The 17,804-nt window shown below is 34.3% G+C and overlaps 3 protein-coding genes across 3 annotated transcripts; 2 read left to right on the top strand and 1 right to left on the bottom strand.

Annotated features, from left to right (window-relative positions):
* Nucleotides 1-4,286: 4,286 nt before the first annotated feature.
* On the bottom strand, nt 4,287-6,077 carry LOC140812609 (AAA-ATPase At2g46620-like). Its single transcript, XM_073170919.1, has one exon. It carries the CDS (start codon nt 5,835-5,837, stop codon nt 4,440-4,442), a length of 1,398 nt encoding a protein of 465 aa, XP_073027020.1. The 5' UTR covers nt 5,838-6,077; the 3' UTR covers nt 4,287-4,439.
* A 5,581-nt stretch (nt 6,078-11,658) lies between these two features.
* LOC140811433 (uncharacterized) lies at nt 11,659-13,046 on the top strand. Its single transcript, XM_073169298.1, has 4 exons — nt 11,659-12,013; nt 12,103-12,348; nt 12,489-12,648; nt 12,731-13,046. The coding sequence occupies exons 1-4, from the start codon at nt 11,792-11,794 to the stop codon at nt 12,907-12,909; spliced, it is 807 nt and encodes a 268-aa protein (XP_073025399.1). The 5' UTR covers nt 11,659-11,791; the 3' UTR covers nt 12,910-13,046.
* A 91-nt stretch (nt 13,047-13,137) lies between these two features.
* Nucleotides 13,138-16,540, top strand: LOC140811432 (conserved oligomeric Golgi complex subunit 4-like). The gene is made up of 2 exons (XM_073169297.1): nt 13,138-14,867; nt 15,758-16,540. Exons 1-2 carry the CDS (start codon nt 13,266-13,268, stop codon nt 16,385-16,387), a joined length of 2,232 nt encoding a protein of 743 aa, XP_073025398.1. The 5' UTR covers nt 13,138-13,265; the 3' UTR covers nt 16,388-16,540.
* Nucleotides 16,541-17,804: the final 1,264 nt, after the last annotated feature.

The following is a 17,804-nucleotide window of genomic DNA, read 5'->3' as shown; positions in this document are numbered from 1 at the left end:
CAACTTAACCGATTCGTTTTAAAACTTGGACCGGAGTCCCGGTTTTATCCCGAATCGAACCAAAAATTAACTAAAGCTTTCCCAACTTTTTGCCATAATTTACAAACATTATAATACTCCTAAACCAATATCATTATGCCCCTAACTCACGGCTGAAATCCTCACCATACCATCAAAGCTCTCGGCCCCTCTTGCAAACTCATATCCCAACACATCACAATCCCTTAAATCATTCGGTCCACTCCTATCACCCATCACGTGTCCATCATTTAAGGGCCACCATTAAGACCTTATTTAGCCTCCTAAACTAACCCCACAAAGCTGCTGATAAATTCCAGGAGTTGTCCCAAAGTTCTCGGCTCTACCTTTTTATGCCACTCTTTGCATTATTCTTCCTCATATCTCACGTTTCTACCTCTTCCTACTAGACCAGCCCTGAACTCACCAACCATAGCCCTAGAATAGACCCTAAAGAACCTACCTTGACCACCCAATCATCCCCATGCAGTTTACAACACAGCACCCAACGCTAGCACCCAAGATGAGCCACCCGATGATCAATACCCCTCTCTCGGCTGTCACCAAAATCACCACCAGCCCTCCTAACAATCTCATAACTCCAACTTACCACCAAGAACAGCCCCTTAGCATCAACTACTGGCAGCCCTTCGCACAGATCAAAGAAACCGTGAGCAACACCACACAGAAATGTAATAATATAGTGCAAAACCGAAGGATCTCTCGAGTCCCTAATTATATCGGATGATTTCCTGAAGATATGCACACACAACATTAATATGGATGTTCATGATGCAGAAACAAAATAACAAGCATGCCTGATGAGTTTGTAGAACCAGAGCGTGGGAGGGAGATCCGGGAGAAGTTTTCTTTGCAAAACAAACCAACAACTCAAGCTTTCGGCTGCTGGGTCTGAAACCGAGGGTGAGAGGTTCTGAATGGGAGTGTCGGCTATGCAAAATAATTAGGTTTAGGTTTAGATGATAATTAGGCAATATTTAAATAGCTAACACTCCACTAATGGGCCTTAAATTAACAATTAAAGTTTTAAAAAGATAATTAAGCCCAATAAGCTTAGAATAGGCCCATTAAATCCAAACACGCTCCCGAAAAATATTTCGAGTTGGAAAGATTTTGAAAATAATAGCCGAACCATTAAAAAGTCCCCCGATGCGATAAAATTAGCGTACCGTTTAAAAATTAAAATCATGCGGGTAAAAATATCCAAAAATTCTCATTTTTGAAAAGTACGCTTAAAAAAATTTTATCTTAATTTATAAAAATAGATCGTGTGATAAAAATAATTTTTCTGAAAATTCTCCGGTCTCCGATCCTCGTTCGAACGTGAAATGCACCTAGAAATCTTAATGCGTGAACTTTTAAAACTTCATGAATTAAATTCTACAATGCATGAATTATGCATAAAATGCATAAAAATAATTAAACATAAATTAATGAAATAAACATGCTAAATTACAACTTCTTAAATGAATCTTTATTAACTTATCTCAATACTCCATCTCCAGTCCGGCCTCACTTATTTAACTGAAAAGATAACAATCAAACTACTGTGTAAAATAAATAAATTTAAAGAAAAGAATTTAAATGCTCATACAATAAAAATCATTTTAATTTTAAATCCTAGAATTATGCATGGCTTATACGCAGTCTAATTTACGGGTTCTACACATAGTTTGATACATGGGATCATTATCCCATGTTTGGTACATTTTTAAAAAGCTCGTGATAATATCATGGGCCTTTGATAAATAATTTTTTAGAAAGATAAAATATCCCTTCTATTAGGTGTGATAATTTTTATTTAAGGATAAAATACACTAGAAATAACTTAATTACCCTCAATTTATAAATGATTTTTATAAATCTATGCTAGTAGGTAGAAGTTAAAATCAAATAAATATTTTTATTTATTTTATATATTATATAATATGATAATTATATAAATGAATTCGAGATAATTATATAAATAATTTTTATAAATCATAATAAAATTATTAGTATCACCCGATTAACATTAAAAATTGATATTTGACTTAACTCACAAAATCAAAGGCTCAATTATCATATTATATAATATATAAAATTAGGTAAAAATAAATAAATCATGCAAGCACTATCGGCGTATGAACAAATAAAAAATATGAACTGAAGCAACAACTTTGAAATTATAAAATTTATTATGATTAAGGCTAATTTTGTCATTTATAATCTAATATATAAATTTAATCACTCTTATTAAAATCATATCAAACATCCAGTATAATATCTTACATCTTATTTATCCTAACTTATTCTTATATTATATATCACATATTTATCCTATCATATATACCAAACTATGCCTAAATGACTTGTGAATGAATACCAAGTAGATCGAAAATTAATCCCACGAGTTTCAACATCCTATTATACATTATTATAAATTTGTCGGACTGTCAAAATAACAGTTTGGTGGCTCGAGAAATCATATCTTTTAATTTATCGAAATTAAGAATGCTACTCAAACAAATAATAATAATAATGAGATGATTTTGCATGTGGCTATTATTTTATTAGTCCTCCATATCCAAGATAAGAAAGAACATGTACATGCAAAATCAAGATTTTCATCCAGGTGGAAAACTGCAATTTTGTTATTATGTGTTTGCCTCATCGTAATTTTGGTATTTTATAATATCAAATTTCAATATTAATAACATGTCTTAGATTTTTTTAAATAATTTTTATTCTTTTTTCCACGTTGATGTCAAGATGATTTGATATAAAGAATGACATGCACACTAGCACAAAGGACTCAAATTGCCAAAATTCAATACTGAAATTTGCCGATGACCAATCCCAAACCAAATTAGGGAACAGAGGGAACTACTATTTTTCTATATTCGACTGAAATAAAATGTAACATTTTTCAGAAATTATGTATAAAATTTTTATTGGAAAGAAAACAGAATCATTGTGGTGTTAGCATCGTGACAGCTTATGAACCACCAAAAACGTAAGTGTAGGATCCTTTTTTTCTTTCTGGCTCCATCCGAGTTCCAGTACATTGCCAACTACCTACACACTGGCCACTCAATCTTCTTGTTTTCTTCTTTCTTGTCAAAATAGAGCCCACCGAATAAAGCTGCATACATACATATACATATAATCAAATTTTTTGGTACCCAATAACTCCGTAGGGGAGGTCTCTTGTGAGACGGTATCACGAATCTTTATCTGTGAAATCGGTCAACTCTACCGATATTCATAATAAAAAGTAATACTCTTAGCATAAAAATTAATATTTTTTCATGGATGACCCAAATAAGAGATATGTCTCACAAAATACGACCTGTGAGACCGTCTCACATTATTTCTTGCCAACCCCGTGTGGATGGTAGTTTGCTAGTCAATTATTTAATGCTAGTTTAATTAGTTACACAAAAAGTGCTCAAGTTTTCGATTCAATTAGTTCATGTAGAGGTGCTCAAACTTTGATTAAACTGAAAAAACCATAAATCCAATCCGAATAAACTGAAACCCAAACTGAAAAATCATGTTTTTTTAATTCGGATATAAATTTTAAAATGAAGTTTATATTGTTCAATTTCATATTATATATGTCAAAATCCAACTAATTGAAAAAATTTAAATTTAATTAGAATAATAAATTTTGATTTTTTATTTAGACTTTGTGTATTATGGAATGATAGTTAGTGAATTAAGAATATTTTTGTTAATTTTTAGTTGATTGATATTTATTAAATTCATTTAGACTCTTTATTTAAGGTTTTATTAAATAAATTGCTAAAAATATAATTTAAATATTTTAAAATATATTTTACTTACTAATTAAAATAATTGTATCAAATAGAAATAACGAAACTGTTTTGATAGAAAACCAAACAAAACTATTTGTATATCAATTTTATATTTTTTAAAATCCAAAACCAAAATAAATGGCATATTGTACACCTTATATATATAAGAGATCTGTCTCACAAATATAACCCGTGAGACCGTCTCACACAAGTTTTTGCCTAAGACTAAAATCTAAAATGAGTAGATCTCATGTGAGACCGTCTCACGGATCTCAATCTGTGAGACGGGTCAACTCTACCCATATTCATCATAAAAAGTAATACTCTTAGCATAAAAAATAATACTTTTTCATGGATTACCTAAATAAAGATCCGTCTCAAAAAATATGACCCGTGAGACCGTCTCACACAAGTGTTTGCCATATAAAATATATCGCGTTACGTGACTAAAATCGCAATTTTTAAGTTTATTAATTGCTGAAAACCGTACATACCACAATATTTTTTAACCTGACAAAAATTATTTATATGTATATAATTATTAAATAAATGCAAGCTTATAAAAAAAATTTAGTTACTCATTTTTAACAATACAATTGGTCACCGTTCGATCATATCGGTATCATGATCAAACGATCCAGATTTCTTGCAGCTTTTCATCCTTAGCAAACCGTACAACTTCCGAAACTCTTTAGGCACGGTCTCCTTCCAGTGGGCGGCGCCACTGCCTTCTTCCGACGCGTAAGTTAGCTCAGCCGGTGATGACGCCGATTTCAAGGCTGTGATAACCGACTTCAACGCGCGGCTCGGGGAGTTCCGGTTCGCCAGCATCAACTCGCCGATCTCCGCGGGGCTCATGGTGGCGCCGCTCTGAAAAATCTCCTCCAGTTGTGGAAACAATTTGTGTTCTTTGACTCCTAAGTAGTTACACGCTAAATCTCTGAAAGAATTGAAATCGCACATGGTGAAATGGATACAGACATCGATTCTTCCAGGCCTCAACAAGTTCGAGTCAATCCCCTCTTTGCTATTCATGGTGAAAATCATGATCCTTTCATCTTGGAAATTCAATATTCCATCCATAAAATTCAGGAAACCGGACGAGGAAACCTTCGAATTCGCCGACTTCTCCAAAATGTAAAGATCCAAATGTTCGATCACGATCAGAGATTTACATGTAGTCTGCAACAGAAGCGTATTCAGATCAGCATCATCCCGCACCTGTGACAAATTGACGTTAAACACGTCGTAACACAGCAAATTCGCCACTGCGGCTGTGAAACTGGATTTCCCGGTGCCGGAAGGGCCGTAAAGAAGGTAGCTGCGCCTCCAAACGCGGCCTATCTTATGGTAATACTGCTTGGACTTGAGAAACGTTTCCAAATCATACCGTATCTTGCTTTTCAAATCCGAATCCATAACAATCGAATCAAAACTAGCGGGATGATTGAACGGAACAGATTTCCACCTACCTCCACAGTTATTATAGATATTCAGCTCCTTCCTCCGCTGCTCGATATCATCAGAAACCGCATGAATCTGTTGCAGATAAGGTTTCAGAACTCTACGCTTATCCTTTCTCCTGATTTTCAGCACAAAACTCCTTGTAACCAGCTGGTTGGCAGAATCCCTCTGGACTCTGTTGAGCCAAGAAACTCTGGCTCCGAGAAAAACATCGTGGATCACCTGATCATCGTCGAGCGACAAAACTATTTCGTTGGGCTTCTTCCCGGAGAAGAGATTGGTGAAATCGGAATCCTCCAAAGAAGCCAAAGAATTGACGTAGAGCAAAACCCGGCCGTAAAATTGGTTCTCCTGGTGCGTGGAATCGTTGAACTCGGGAACTTTCAAGTGCTGATGGACATGGAATCGATCGTCGAACCAGTCCGCAAATTTTCTGACCACATATATCAGACCACTCCGATGTAGGAACAATCGAAGAAGAAAGATGGAGGATAAAATCGAGAAAAATATGAACAACAATTTTAGTGGAAACATGAATGAATATTGATGAGAATCACGTATGCTAATGAATAAAGGAGTCTCTTTACTCTTTTAAAGAAGAAAAGAAACAAGTATCGTTATTATTGTTCAAAAATGTTAATCATATGGAACGATCCTACGTATCTATTTTCGTGAAATATATCAACTGATTGATAAATTTTTAAAAAATTAATTTAAGAAATAATATTTTTTCGCTCGAAATCAGAGAGTAGAGATTTGAGAGATGAGGTTTGTTTGGGTTCTTTTGGAAATCATTTAAAAGACATAAATACATAAACCCTTGGTGGAGTTTGGTGACCAATCACCTACCCTATGTCTGCTCTGGTCCCCGGCACACTTTCCAGCCATTAAATTTAACGAAATCATCCTCATATCGCATTTGTAAAGAAACCAATTTCATTTGGCAATTCCCTACAACATCAAAATATTATTACTTAGCTTGATAAAAGTACTCCATAAAAATTTGTTCTTTTTTCCAAAAAAAAAAAGAAAAAAGAAAAAGAAAAAGAAAAAGAATGCAACCTGTTTATGTATAGAAATAAAAATAGTAAATCTATCTTGCATTAATTATAGATCGATATCGATCGGGAAAAAAAATATAGTTTCGATATCGATTTTTCTTAAATGGTTAATCACATGCACATCCATTTATTAACTTTTTTGGTAAAGGATATTGTTTTTTGTAAGATAGGAAGAGTCTCCACCTAAAGCGTCAAGTTAGAAGAGATGATGTTGTGTTGCTGGTGATTTTCGGTCGAGTTCAACCTACATTTATGTCATTGTTAAGTGTTTGATCCTACAATCAATGTTTTTTTTTACATGTAGAGTTAGTTGTTTTTATGTAAACCTCACATATAAGAATAAACTAATTATTCTGCCTACGTGATTATGTGTACATTTTATTTTTTTTACAATATCGATGGACTAAAATGAAATTTGACAGATTATAAAGGACTAAACTGATATTTGAATTGTTGAAATAAGAAAAATAAAAATAAAAGTGTGTTGAAATTTAAAAAAACAAAACAAAAAACAAATGTGTAATACTAATATCATATAAGGGTAAAGTTGGAAGAAAAAATTGATATCCTTTATAACTATCATATCCTCGACTTTAATAAAATAGAGTAGATAAAGACATTTGAATACTATATATATATATATATATATATATATATATATATATATATATATATATATATATATATATATATATATAATCTCGCATCGAATCGGGTGGGTCATCCCGAAATCAGCGTGTGCAGACCGCGTCGCCCATATTTATCTCCTTTCGTAGTTTTGGCTTGACATCAGTCTCTAGAGGATGATGAGAAGAAAATGGGATGAACCACACACAGAGTTGCCAGTTGAATTTTTCCAAGATAATTTATATACACGAGTTTGATCAAAATAATTAGAGTTGGTCTCATGTGAGACCGTCTTACGGATACCAATCTGTGAGACGGGTCAATCCTACCCATATTCACAATAAAAAGTTATAATCTAAGCATAAAAAATTATATTTTTTCATGGATGACCCAAATAAGAGATCCGTCACACAAATTCGACCCGTGAGACCGTCTCACATAAGTTTTTGCCAAATAAATTATTATTTTGTAAATCTATTAGATAAGAGCATCGAACCATTTCTTCATACATCTTTTCAAATTCGAAAGTCGGTTGATTTACTAGATAAGAAGATTGAATCATTTCTTCAGATATTTTTTCAAATTCGATAAAAATTGGTTGATCGTCAAATATTTTTGCAACTATATCATTGTAATTTTTCAATTTCTTGAAATCAATATCGAAATATATGAGAAATTATCATTTTAAACATGATATTAAAAAAAATTATTGATTTTGATACCATGCGATTGGGTCCATCACTTGCTCGAGACCAAGAGGTCAGACAATCGGCAGATGGATTTGAAGTTGAGGGAACCACGAGAATGAGCGGTTGAGACGATTCATGGCAAGTGTGGATCGAGATTATCTGTGAGGTGTAACATGTATGGAAGTGAGCTATGAGGTGTGGCAAAGCGTATCTTATCGGTATCTATTGACTTCTTTGCCTTCTCCCTCGTCTCAAAAAATCATCCAATGCTTCTCGCCGACGAAACGCTGCCCTCCACCGGTGGAAACTCACAATTGATTGAAGGTTTTTGTTCTCACGTAATAAGCTTCATTTTGATACTAATTTTGGGGTGTAAAATTGCGAACCAAGCTGAAACCCGAATCCCTTACTCGCGGCTCCATTTCTACTCTAGTTGTTATTCGATTTTTCCGACGATTTTCGGTTTTGTTTTGGGTCGTGTAGCTATGATTCTAACAGTTTATTTCATTCTTCTCATGTGGATATTGTCTCATGATAGGTTGGATGGTCAAGATTTGTCCATGCATATATAAGACCCACTTTTTTTTTTGAAATTGTATGTGTGGCAAGATCTTACCCGTTGAAATAAAGTGAGGGTAGTGCCCAAATAGGTAGGATCTCATTCACCGATTCTAACAATGATAAATTTTATTGTTTGAATTAATAGGTTGTCGGATGAGGAGAAATTATTCGCTTCGATTTAATTTGATTCCATTTCAATTATCGCACAAATATTGACTATTATTTGAGTTAATTTAGTATATACCAGAGTTTATTGAGTTGGAGGTATATTTCGGCAAGCCCTGTAAATTTGGGTTGAATTAGTATTGCAATTATTTTATGATTTTAAATTTGTTGATGTCAAAATTTATTGTTGAAAATTCGTTAATGCCTTCGTTTATTTGTTTGGGCAAGTTGATTTTATACGTGTGGTGATTTTTTTGCCGAGTTATAGGATTATTACAGGGATAATATTTGTACTTTTTGTATTTTTTTGATGCGAAAACTTATGTGAGACGGTCTCACGAGTTGTATTTTGTGAGATGAGTCTTTTATTTGGGTCATCCACGAAAAAATATTATTTTTTATAGTAAGAGTATCATTTTTTATTGTGAATATCGATAGGGTTGATCTTCTCACAGATAAAGATTTATGATATGGCCTCACAAGAGACCGATTCTTTCTTTGGGTTGTCATTAATTTGTAACTTGTACATAACGTGTTTGAGAAAATGATTGTGAGAATTTTTCTTTTATTCTTGCATTTTTAAATTTTGTTGGTTTTTCTAAAGCAAGCTCGAAGAAACAAGAAGAAAATTATGTTTTTATTTTTCAAACCAAAAGCTAGCATATTAATTAGCAAGGAGCATTCTCTAACAAATGCTGGCATCTCAAATCGTGATGAATATCAAATAGTGGATAGTAATGTTGGTGATTATGTTCAACTAGATCCAACCATGTGTATTCTAATATGGCAATGTCATGTCAATGAAATAGATTCAATTAGACAAGTTTATATTTTAAGGGGATCGTATCAACTTATTATAAAGTTTCGGTGAACCAAATTATAAAACAATATCGAGTAGTTCAAAAATGTTGGTTTGAGAAATTTTCTTGGTTGGAATACTCTCCTAATATAGATGCAGTCTTCTGCTTTCCTTGTTTTATTTTCCAGGAAAAAATACTTGTTATCCTACAAGTAAAGTTCATGATTTTAGAGACAAGAGTTAATGATGGGCAGAGATATGCTTTTATCAATATATGTGAAGTCTAACTTCACCACATAACAATGTCGTGAAATTTTTGAGTGTTTTGATGAATATAAATGGTCACATCGAGTGATAAATGCATAAATATCAGAAGAGGTTAAGAAGAAATGATTGAGGTTTACGACTACAATTGAAAGCATTCGGTGGCTTTGTTTGCAAGGATATGTATTGAGGGACACGATGAATCTTAATCATCCAAAAATCAAGGTAATATTATAAAGATGATAAAGTTTATGCGAAAATAGATGTTAAAATTAATGATGTTTAAAAAAGCACCAAAAAATGAAAAATATACATCATCAGACATTCAAAATATATTTTTCATTGTACTTTGCAGGCGAGCTGGCAAGATGCGATAGAGTTCTCCTTGTAATCGATTTCCAGTATGATAGATGTGTACAACTGTGTGATTATAGTGATTGAGCACATGGTAAAAGAAAAATCTTAGAATTATATATGGGGGAAGCTACAGGTTTTTTTTGTTTAATCTAAGATAATTTTATTATGCATTTCTATATTTGATGCATGAGATTATGGAGATAACATATTTATTTTTTCAAACTTTGCAAAAAAAATCTTGAGACATTTTAAATGCAATGGATTTTATCTCAATAACAAAAGCTTTACCTCATACTTTGAAAACATAAAGTTATCATACTTTGAAAACATAAAGTTATTATATTCTTCTAATGAACGTGCAACTTGTTTGTGATAGTAATTATATTGAGATACCAAATAATAAAACGTTTGTTAATAAAATGTTTGTTATAGATCTCCTATAAGATGTTCGTGCTAGCAAAAAGATTCTATGACATTTGAGCACCATCACCGTTTTGATGTATTTTATGTTGTAATAGATTTTCAAGTGGAATAGCTCAATAACATATTTGATGACGGGGTTATAGAATTTCTTAGACTTAGCATTGCTTTGTAATCTCGAGACAATTTTAAATAATTTAATTCTGATGATATTTACAATCTTGTAGAGAAATTCTATCTTGCTTATTTAAGTAGAAAAAAACTACATTATTTGAATAATCGATGGAAAATTATAAGTATGATATAATTAATAATAAAATATTTCACAATATCTCTACCATTTCTGAATTATGTTGACGATTAGTAGAGATTGAAAAATGTTCAATATTGTCACTTAATTGATATATTGATTCGTCTTGTTTTAACACTTCATGTTTCTATAGCAATGGAACGAACATTCTCAGCTATCAAAATTGCTAAAACTTCTCTTTGGAATAAGATGTAAGAAGAGTACTTTTTGAAAAATTCTTTGATTGTCTGCATTGAAAGCGAGTTTGCTGCAAAACTCAACATTGATTAAATAATTGATGAGTTTGATTTAAAAATATAAAATCTTGAACTTTTATTTTAAGAACGTGCAGTCTTAAATTCGATAATGAAATAAATCAAAAGTTTCCGAGTATAAAAAACACCAAGAGTGATTTAGTGCTACACTAAACAATTTATTCTATGTCGAGCTATATGAATTTTCACATGCAAGGCCCCTCAAATTGAAAAACTCTCCTCTATTAAATAAATAAATAAATAAATAAATAAAACCCAAAATGAAAAATAAATAATATAATATTATTAAAAAAAATTAAAAACACGAAAAAAACTGTAATCAAATATAAGCCTCATCATACTTCAAAAAAAAAAATATTGAGATAAATAAAAATATATATTATTTAGATATATATTTACTTTACATGAATATTATTTGTACACAAAAAAAATGTTGTAATTGCATGAACACAAATGTACTTACTATTTTTACTATTATAAAATATTAGAGCACTTCATAATAATCATTTTGATATATCAATGTGATATTAGAGCATTTCATATTAATCCAAATACTATTTATGCTATAAAAGATTTAGATTTGGAAATTTCTAAATGGTTATAATACTATTAATGATATATAATAAAAACTAAATGATATATATACTTAAATTTTATATTTTTTTTATAATTGATTTGGTTTGAATTCTTTAATCTGAAAATTGAAATAAACTAATTTTTTCAATTCTATTATTTTTAAAACCAATCCAAAATAATGATTTGATTTTGGTTTGGTTTGGTTGGTTTGGTTTACACCAAATATTTTAATAGCTAATTTTGTGTAAATAAATCCAAGGAGTAGCCGAGAAAATAACACGATCCCCAGCAATCTGCGACAGGCAAACTTGTCCTCATCTTCCTTATCCTTGTCTACCCATTCCACCACTGCGTCTGGCACACACACGACCCACTCTCACTGTGTGTAATCATCAGCCACGAACAATGGCGGCAGCTACCCTCAGCCTTCCAAAACTAATCCCCAGTCACCGGACAACAACAAGGCTACCACAAATCCATCCGAAGTTACATTCATCTCTACCCCTCGACACCAATCTTGAAGCACAAAACCAACCTCAGCCTAAAGATCAGTCGTTATTGTTCCAACTCAAAGCAGCTTCTCTCCCCATCACAGCACTCGCATTGCCTTTCCTTTTAGAACCCCAGGCACGTCATATTCTTTTGTGTAAATTTATATTTTCTTTTCTTTGTAATTAACGCATATAATGTACATATACATTGCAACAAATAAATAGGACGCGGCTGCTGTTGGAGGGGAGTTTGGAATTCTTGAAGGGAGATCGTTTGCTCTTATTCATCCGATTGTGATGGGTGGGCTGTTTCTGTACACACTATATGCTGGATATCTTGGATGGCAATGGAGGAGGGTGCGCACCATTCAAGAAGAGATTAATGAGCTCAAGAAGCAAGTCAAACCTGCTGATGGAGACCAGCCACGTGAGCCATCGCCTCTTGAGACCAAGATCCAGCAACTCACCGAGGTACGTAAATGGATCGATCACCAATTCCTTACTGTATTCTAGCTGTAGGGAAACTTGGACTAGTCGTTGATCATATATAATGTTGTCATGAATCTGAAAGTGAAATCAGAACTAGTAGTTGTATACCAATAATAATCCAGGAAAGGAAGGAGCTGATTAAAGGGTCATACAGAGATAAACACTTCAATGCTGGTTCCATATTGCTGGGATTCGGAGTGTTTGAATCAATCTACGGAGGGGTCAACACCTGGTTCAGGACTGGAAAGCTATTCCCCGGACCTCATTTATTCGCTGGCGCAGGTGCAGTATTTATTCGAACAAAATACAGTACAATATAATAGATTTGGGTTCATTCATTTCCTTGTTTATTTATGAATATCAGCAATAACTGTTCTATGGGCGGCGGCGGCTTCGTTGGTGGCTCCGATGCAGAAAGGGAATGAAACAGCCAGAAGTCTTCACATCGCTTTGAATTCTTTGAATGTGCTCCTCTTCGTCTCGCAGATTCCCACAGGAATTGACATCGTCTTCAAAGTTTTAGAATTCACCACCTGGCCATGAATATTTGTTTCTTGTTCAATATTCAATAACGGAGTAATTATTGTATACTAGCGGGTTTGTGACACACATCACTTCAAAGTTGAAATATATAATATGTGTGACATAATCGAAATTTATTTTTTATTAGTGGAATGAAACTTAGATGCAAAATTGGGTGACAATATATAATAAGAAATGTGAAATCGTGCGAAAATGAGATGTGATCGATCTACTTGCAATACGGCCGATGCGACTCATGAGTCATGGCGAAAAGATCGTAATATTTTTAAAATTAAAAATATATATTAATATATTCAGTAGATATCTATTTATTTTTGATTTAGCTTTCACAACTAGTTGCGAAGAGTATACTCCTCATGGCTTCTACACCGATGAGTGATACGGACGTCGACGGCGGCGTCGCCGCCATTAATTCATTGTCAGTAGAATTCGGCACGGCGGAAGCGCTTGAACACGTGCGGAAACTGACGGACGTGGGAGCCATGACGCGTCTCCTTCACCAATGCATTGCCTATCAGCGAGCCCTAGATCTGGAACTTGAGTCTCTACTGTCTCAGCGCTCCGATTTAGATCTCCAGCTCTCCAATCTCCACAAATCGACCGACGTTTTGGAGATAGTGAAGGCTGACTCTGAGTACATGCTCTCCAACGTCTCCTTCACCTCCGCGCTCGCCGATCAGGTATCCGCCAAAGTCCGCCAACTAGACCTCGCTCAATCGCGAGTTCAAGACACGCTTTTCAGAATCGATGCCATCGTCGACCGATCCAACTGCCTTGACGGCGTTCACAAATCTCTTCTCGCCGAGGATTTCGAGTCCGCGGCATCATTCATCCAGACATTCCTCCAAATTGATTCGAAATTCAAAGACTCCTCAACAGCAGATCAGCGCGAGCAGCTCCTTTCCTATAAGAAGCAATTGGAAGGCATCGCCAAGAAGAAGCTTTCCTATGCAGTAGATCAACGGGATCATCCCACTATTCTCCGCTTCATCAAGCTCTACAGGCCTCTCGGACTCGAAGAGGAAGGGTTACAGATTTATGTTCAATACTTAAAAAAGGTCATTTCCGTGAGATCAAGAATGGAATTTGAGCAATTGCTGGAACTTATGGAGCAATCTAATAATAATAGCAACGTGAATTTCGTTGGTTGTTTGACTAATTTTTTTAAAGACATTGTCTTGGCTATTGAGGAAAATAATGCAATTTTGAGTGATTTGTGTGGTGAGGATGGTATTGTTTATGCCATTTGCGAGCTCCAGGAGGAATGTGATTCGCGAGGTTCTATCATTCTGAAGAAGTATATGGAGTATAGGAAATTGGCGAAATTGACATCAGAGATTAATTCATATAAGAACAATTTGCTCTCTGTTGGGGTGGAAGGGCCCGAACCTAGAGAGGTTGAGCTGTACCTGGAAGAGATACTGACATTGACCCAATTGGGTGAAGACTATACGGATTACATGGTTTCAAAAATAAGGAGCTTGAGCTCTGTGGATCCAGAGTTAGGACCGAGAGCTACGAAAGCTTTTAGGAGTGGGAATTTCAGTAAAGTTACCCAGGACCTAACTGGTTATTATGTGATCCTGGAAGGGTTCTTTATGGTGGAGAATGTGAGGAAAGCAATTCATATCAATGAGCACGTGCTCGATGGTCTTACCACATCAATGGTCGATGATGTGTTTTATGTGCTCCAGAGTTGCTGCCGGAGAGCTATTTCTACCTCCAATATTAACTCAGTGATTGCCATGCTGAGCAGTGCTGTGAGTTTACTAGGTGGGGAATATTGTGAGGCGCTGCAACAAAAGATGAAGGAGCCTAATCTTGGAGCAAAGCTTTTTTTGGGTGGTGTTGGAGTGCAGAAGACTGGAACAGAGATTGCCACTGCCTTGAACAACATGGATGTCAGTAGTGAATATGCCTCGAAACTTCGCCATGAGATCGAAGAGCAATGTGCAGAGGTACATATAGACTTTGTTTCCCCCGATGCTAATGTTTTTTATATCTAAATGTGCCTCTGGAGTTATCAAGAAGTTTGGATTTGATATGCTATATGTTCCGTGTTCTCTAAGTTCTTTGGGAGACCATTACAGTAAACTAGAGTCATTGATTAATGTTTATTGGTATAATCGGTTTGACTGTAGATACCATCACTTGCATTTGGCCTACGTATTTCTGCTCCTAACAAAACCTTCCAGTACATAGTTTGCAGTAGCGAACTTGATGGCCCTAGCAAGAGCAGCACTGTATATGGTTTCTTCAATTTTGTTTGTGGTAGGATCTTTGTCTGTAATGTTGCTCTATAGCCGATGCAGTTGTATTTCAATTAATGGAATTTACTGTGTTTTTTAAATAATTTGTTTTGAATCCATGCTTTTGGACATGGAGAAAGTGGTTCCAAACGTAGAGATGAGGAATAGTTTGTGATAAGAGTCTTCATAGTAATCTTCATACTATGTCGTTTTTTTAGGTTGTATTCAAATTCAAATGCATGGTCAAGATTTTTGCCCCAGACTCCGCAGGAATTTCTCATGTAGTGATTTGTGGGAGGGTAGCATCAGTATGGCCATATCCACTTATTTTGAGTGTCTATATTCATGATTTTTGTTGTAGATGAGTTAATTTTTTTTGTTTATGCTTGATGTATGCTTGTGGACCCTGGTTAACTGTTCAAATATACCTTCCTAATCATAAATGATTAACATCTTCTCATCGAGCATGCGTGAATGCTTTTTTAGCCAAATGTATGCATTAAGAATCTTAGGATTCTTGATCTGTGTTTTCTCCACTATCTTACTCCTTTATTCTTGGAAATATGTCAAAAGGACTAACTTCAATTCCCTTGCATCAGGCATTCTCTGCACCTGCAGATAGAGAGAGAGTTAAATCTTGCTTATCTGAATTAAATGAAATGAGCAACAACTTCAAGCAGACGCTTACGGTTGGAATGGAGCAACTTGTGTCATCCGTGACACCCCGAATCAGGCCAGTATTAGACAATGTGGCAACTATTAGCTATGAGCTTTCTGAAGCAGAATATGCTGACAACGAGGTGAATGATCCCTGGGTGCAAAGGCTTCTACATGCTGTTGAAACCAATGTGGCATGGCTTCAGCAATTGATGACTACCAACAATTATGACTCATTTGTACATCTTGTCATCGACTTCATTGTGAAAAGGCTTGAAGTCATCATGATGCAAAAACGATTCAGTCAATTAGGTGGCCTTCAGCTTGATAGAGATACCCGGACCCTGGTTAGTCATTTCTCGAGTATGACCCAGAGGACGGTTCGAGACAAATTTTCTCGTCTCACCCAGATGGCTACTATCCTAAACTTGGAAAAGGTCTCTGAGATTCTGGATTTCTGGGGAGAGAACTCAGGTCCCATGACTTGGAGACTAACTCCTGCTGAGGTTAGACGAGTATTGAGTCTAAGAGTGGATTTCAAACCTGAAGCCATTGCAGCTCTCAAATTGTAGCCCAGCTCATAGTTTTCTTTAATGTTTTTTTACCTTGTGAAGTTAAAGTTTTAAATTTTTACAAGTGCAGCGATTAAGTTTTCGATCAATGTATTAGTCACGAGCTTGTTTAATTTTATTTTTTGGAGATATGTAAAGGAATACATTACGTGATACAGGTTATCGAATTTGAATGAAGGAGTAGGTTCTCAACTGAAGGCCTTATTTTGCAAATTGCGTCCGCAATGTGTTTTTATTTATGTATTTTTTCCATGTCGTGATAGAACCTCCCATGGCATTGTTCAAAAATTACACAATCTAATATCTATGTAAAAGCGTGATTAAAAATATGAATTGTGTTTTCAGTTTCTATATTGTCGTTGATGTTGGTACCTCTCTCTTTGGTATTCCCTGTGCATTTATTATAGATATTATCAACGATGATTGGTATTCTGCCCTTTGGTGTTCCCGTGTGTATTTTGTATGGTCTGCATTGATGGTATTGATTATGGTGGTGGAATCTCATGGTTCTTGAGTACACAATTGTCATCTTCATTGCGCATTGCTCCCTATGGTTGTTAATGTCTCTGTGTCTCCTACTCCATTGGTAACTAGTTTTTCTTCTCCGAATAAGTCGAATCAAGTAGAAGAATCTTTTTTTTTTTTGGCATGGTGTAAATAGCTAAATCAAGATAGTAGAACACATAGGTTATGAAAATCAGCTCTTTATTATTTAAAAAAAAAAACATTCTTAGAATGTACTTCTCAAAATCTACGATCCAAGTATCAGCATTATTAATATTGAAACTCATCTCTCTCTCTTTTTTTTAAGTAATTTTGGAAGAAAACTCGAGAGGAAAATACAAACCAAGTCAACGAGAGATACAACTCTAGCAAAAATAAAGAAAATAAAGATCAAAATATTGAGATAATTGAGATATCATATGATACAAAGTTATCATTCTTCGTCACTAAAAAAGCCAAAAGGAAACCGGAGAACAAAAAGTAACAAAAGAGTGAAAATTTCAAAAATTAAACAACAAAAACTTTAAATAAATATCTAGCTAGCACAACAAATTATCTATCATATTTGTATGAAATTTAGTGTTTATCAAGTACAATAATGATTTACTTTAGTATTTCAATATGTATTAATTTAACGTAGTTTGCAACGCACGTGTTCGTTACTAATTATTATAAAACATGGAATATAATTAGAACGGATTAAGGCAAAAACATGCATATATACTTGATGATAAATTTATATTATGATTTGAGTGGCCTTTTATTTCAAAGCTCTTCATAAATTAAAAATAACATCAAGTGTTGGGGGAGGAACGTTCTTGAAGCAAATAAATCATCAGTGGTGTATTGTTGTGTTCAAATATTAGAGCATTATCCCAAGAGTTCATCTAAAGATACATTTGGTACTTCTGGG

This window comes from Primulina eburnea, chromosome 14 (genome assembly GCF_022965805.1).
Source record: "Primulina eburnea isolate SZY01 chromosome 14, ASM2296580v1, whole genome shotgun sequence".
Taxonomy (NCBI): Eukaryota; Viridiplantae; Streptophyta; class Magnoliopsida; order Lamiales; family Gesneriaceae; genus Primulina; species Primulina eburnea.
Note: the sequence above shows the minus strand (reverse complement) of the source record. Positions and strands in the feature narration are given on the sequence as shown.

Excerpts from the sequence above, each read along its gene's own strand:
- LOC140811433 (XM_073169298.1), top strand. The coding sequence starts at position 11,792 with ATGGCGGCAGCTACCCTCAGCCTTCCAAAACTAATCCCCAGTCACCGG. Across the intron at positions 12,014-12,102 it reads CTTTCCTTTTAGAACCCCAG|GACGCGGCTGCTGTTGGAGG; the intron begins GCACGTCATATT and ends ACAAATAAATAG. Across the intron at positions 12,349-12,488 it reads AGATCCAGCAACTCACCGAG|GAAAGGAAGGAGCTGATTAA; the intron begins GTACGTAAATGG and ends ATAATAATCCAG.
- LOC140811432 (XM_073169297.1), top strand. The coding sequence starts at position 13,266 with ATGGCTTCTACACCGATGAGTGATACGGACGTCGACGGCGGCGTCGCC. Across the intron at positions 14,868-15,757 it reads TCGAAGAGCAATGTGCAGAG|GCATTCTCTGCACCTGCAGA; the intron begins GTACATATAGAC and ends CCCTTGCATCAG.
- LOC140812609 (XM_073170919.1), bottom strand. The coding sequence starts at position 5,837 with ATGTTTCCACTAAAATTGTTGTTCATATTTTTCTCGATTTTATCCTCC.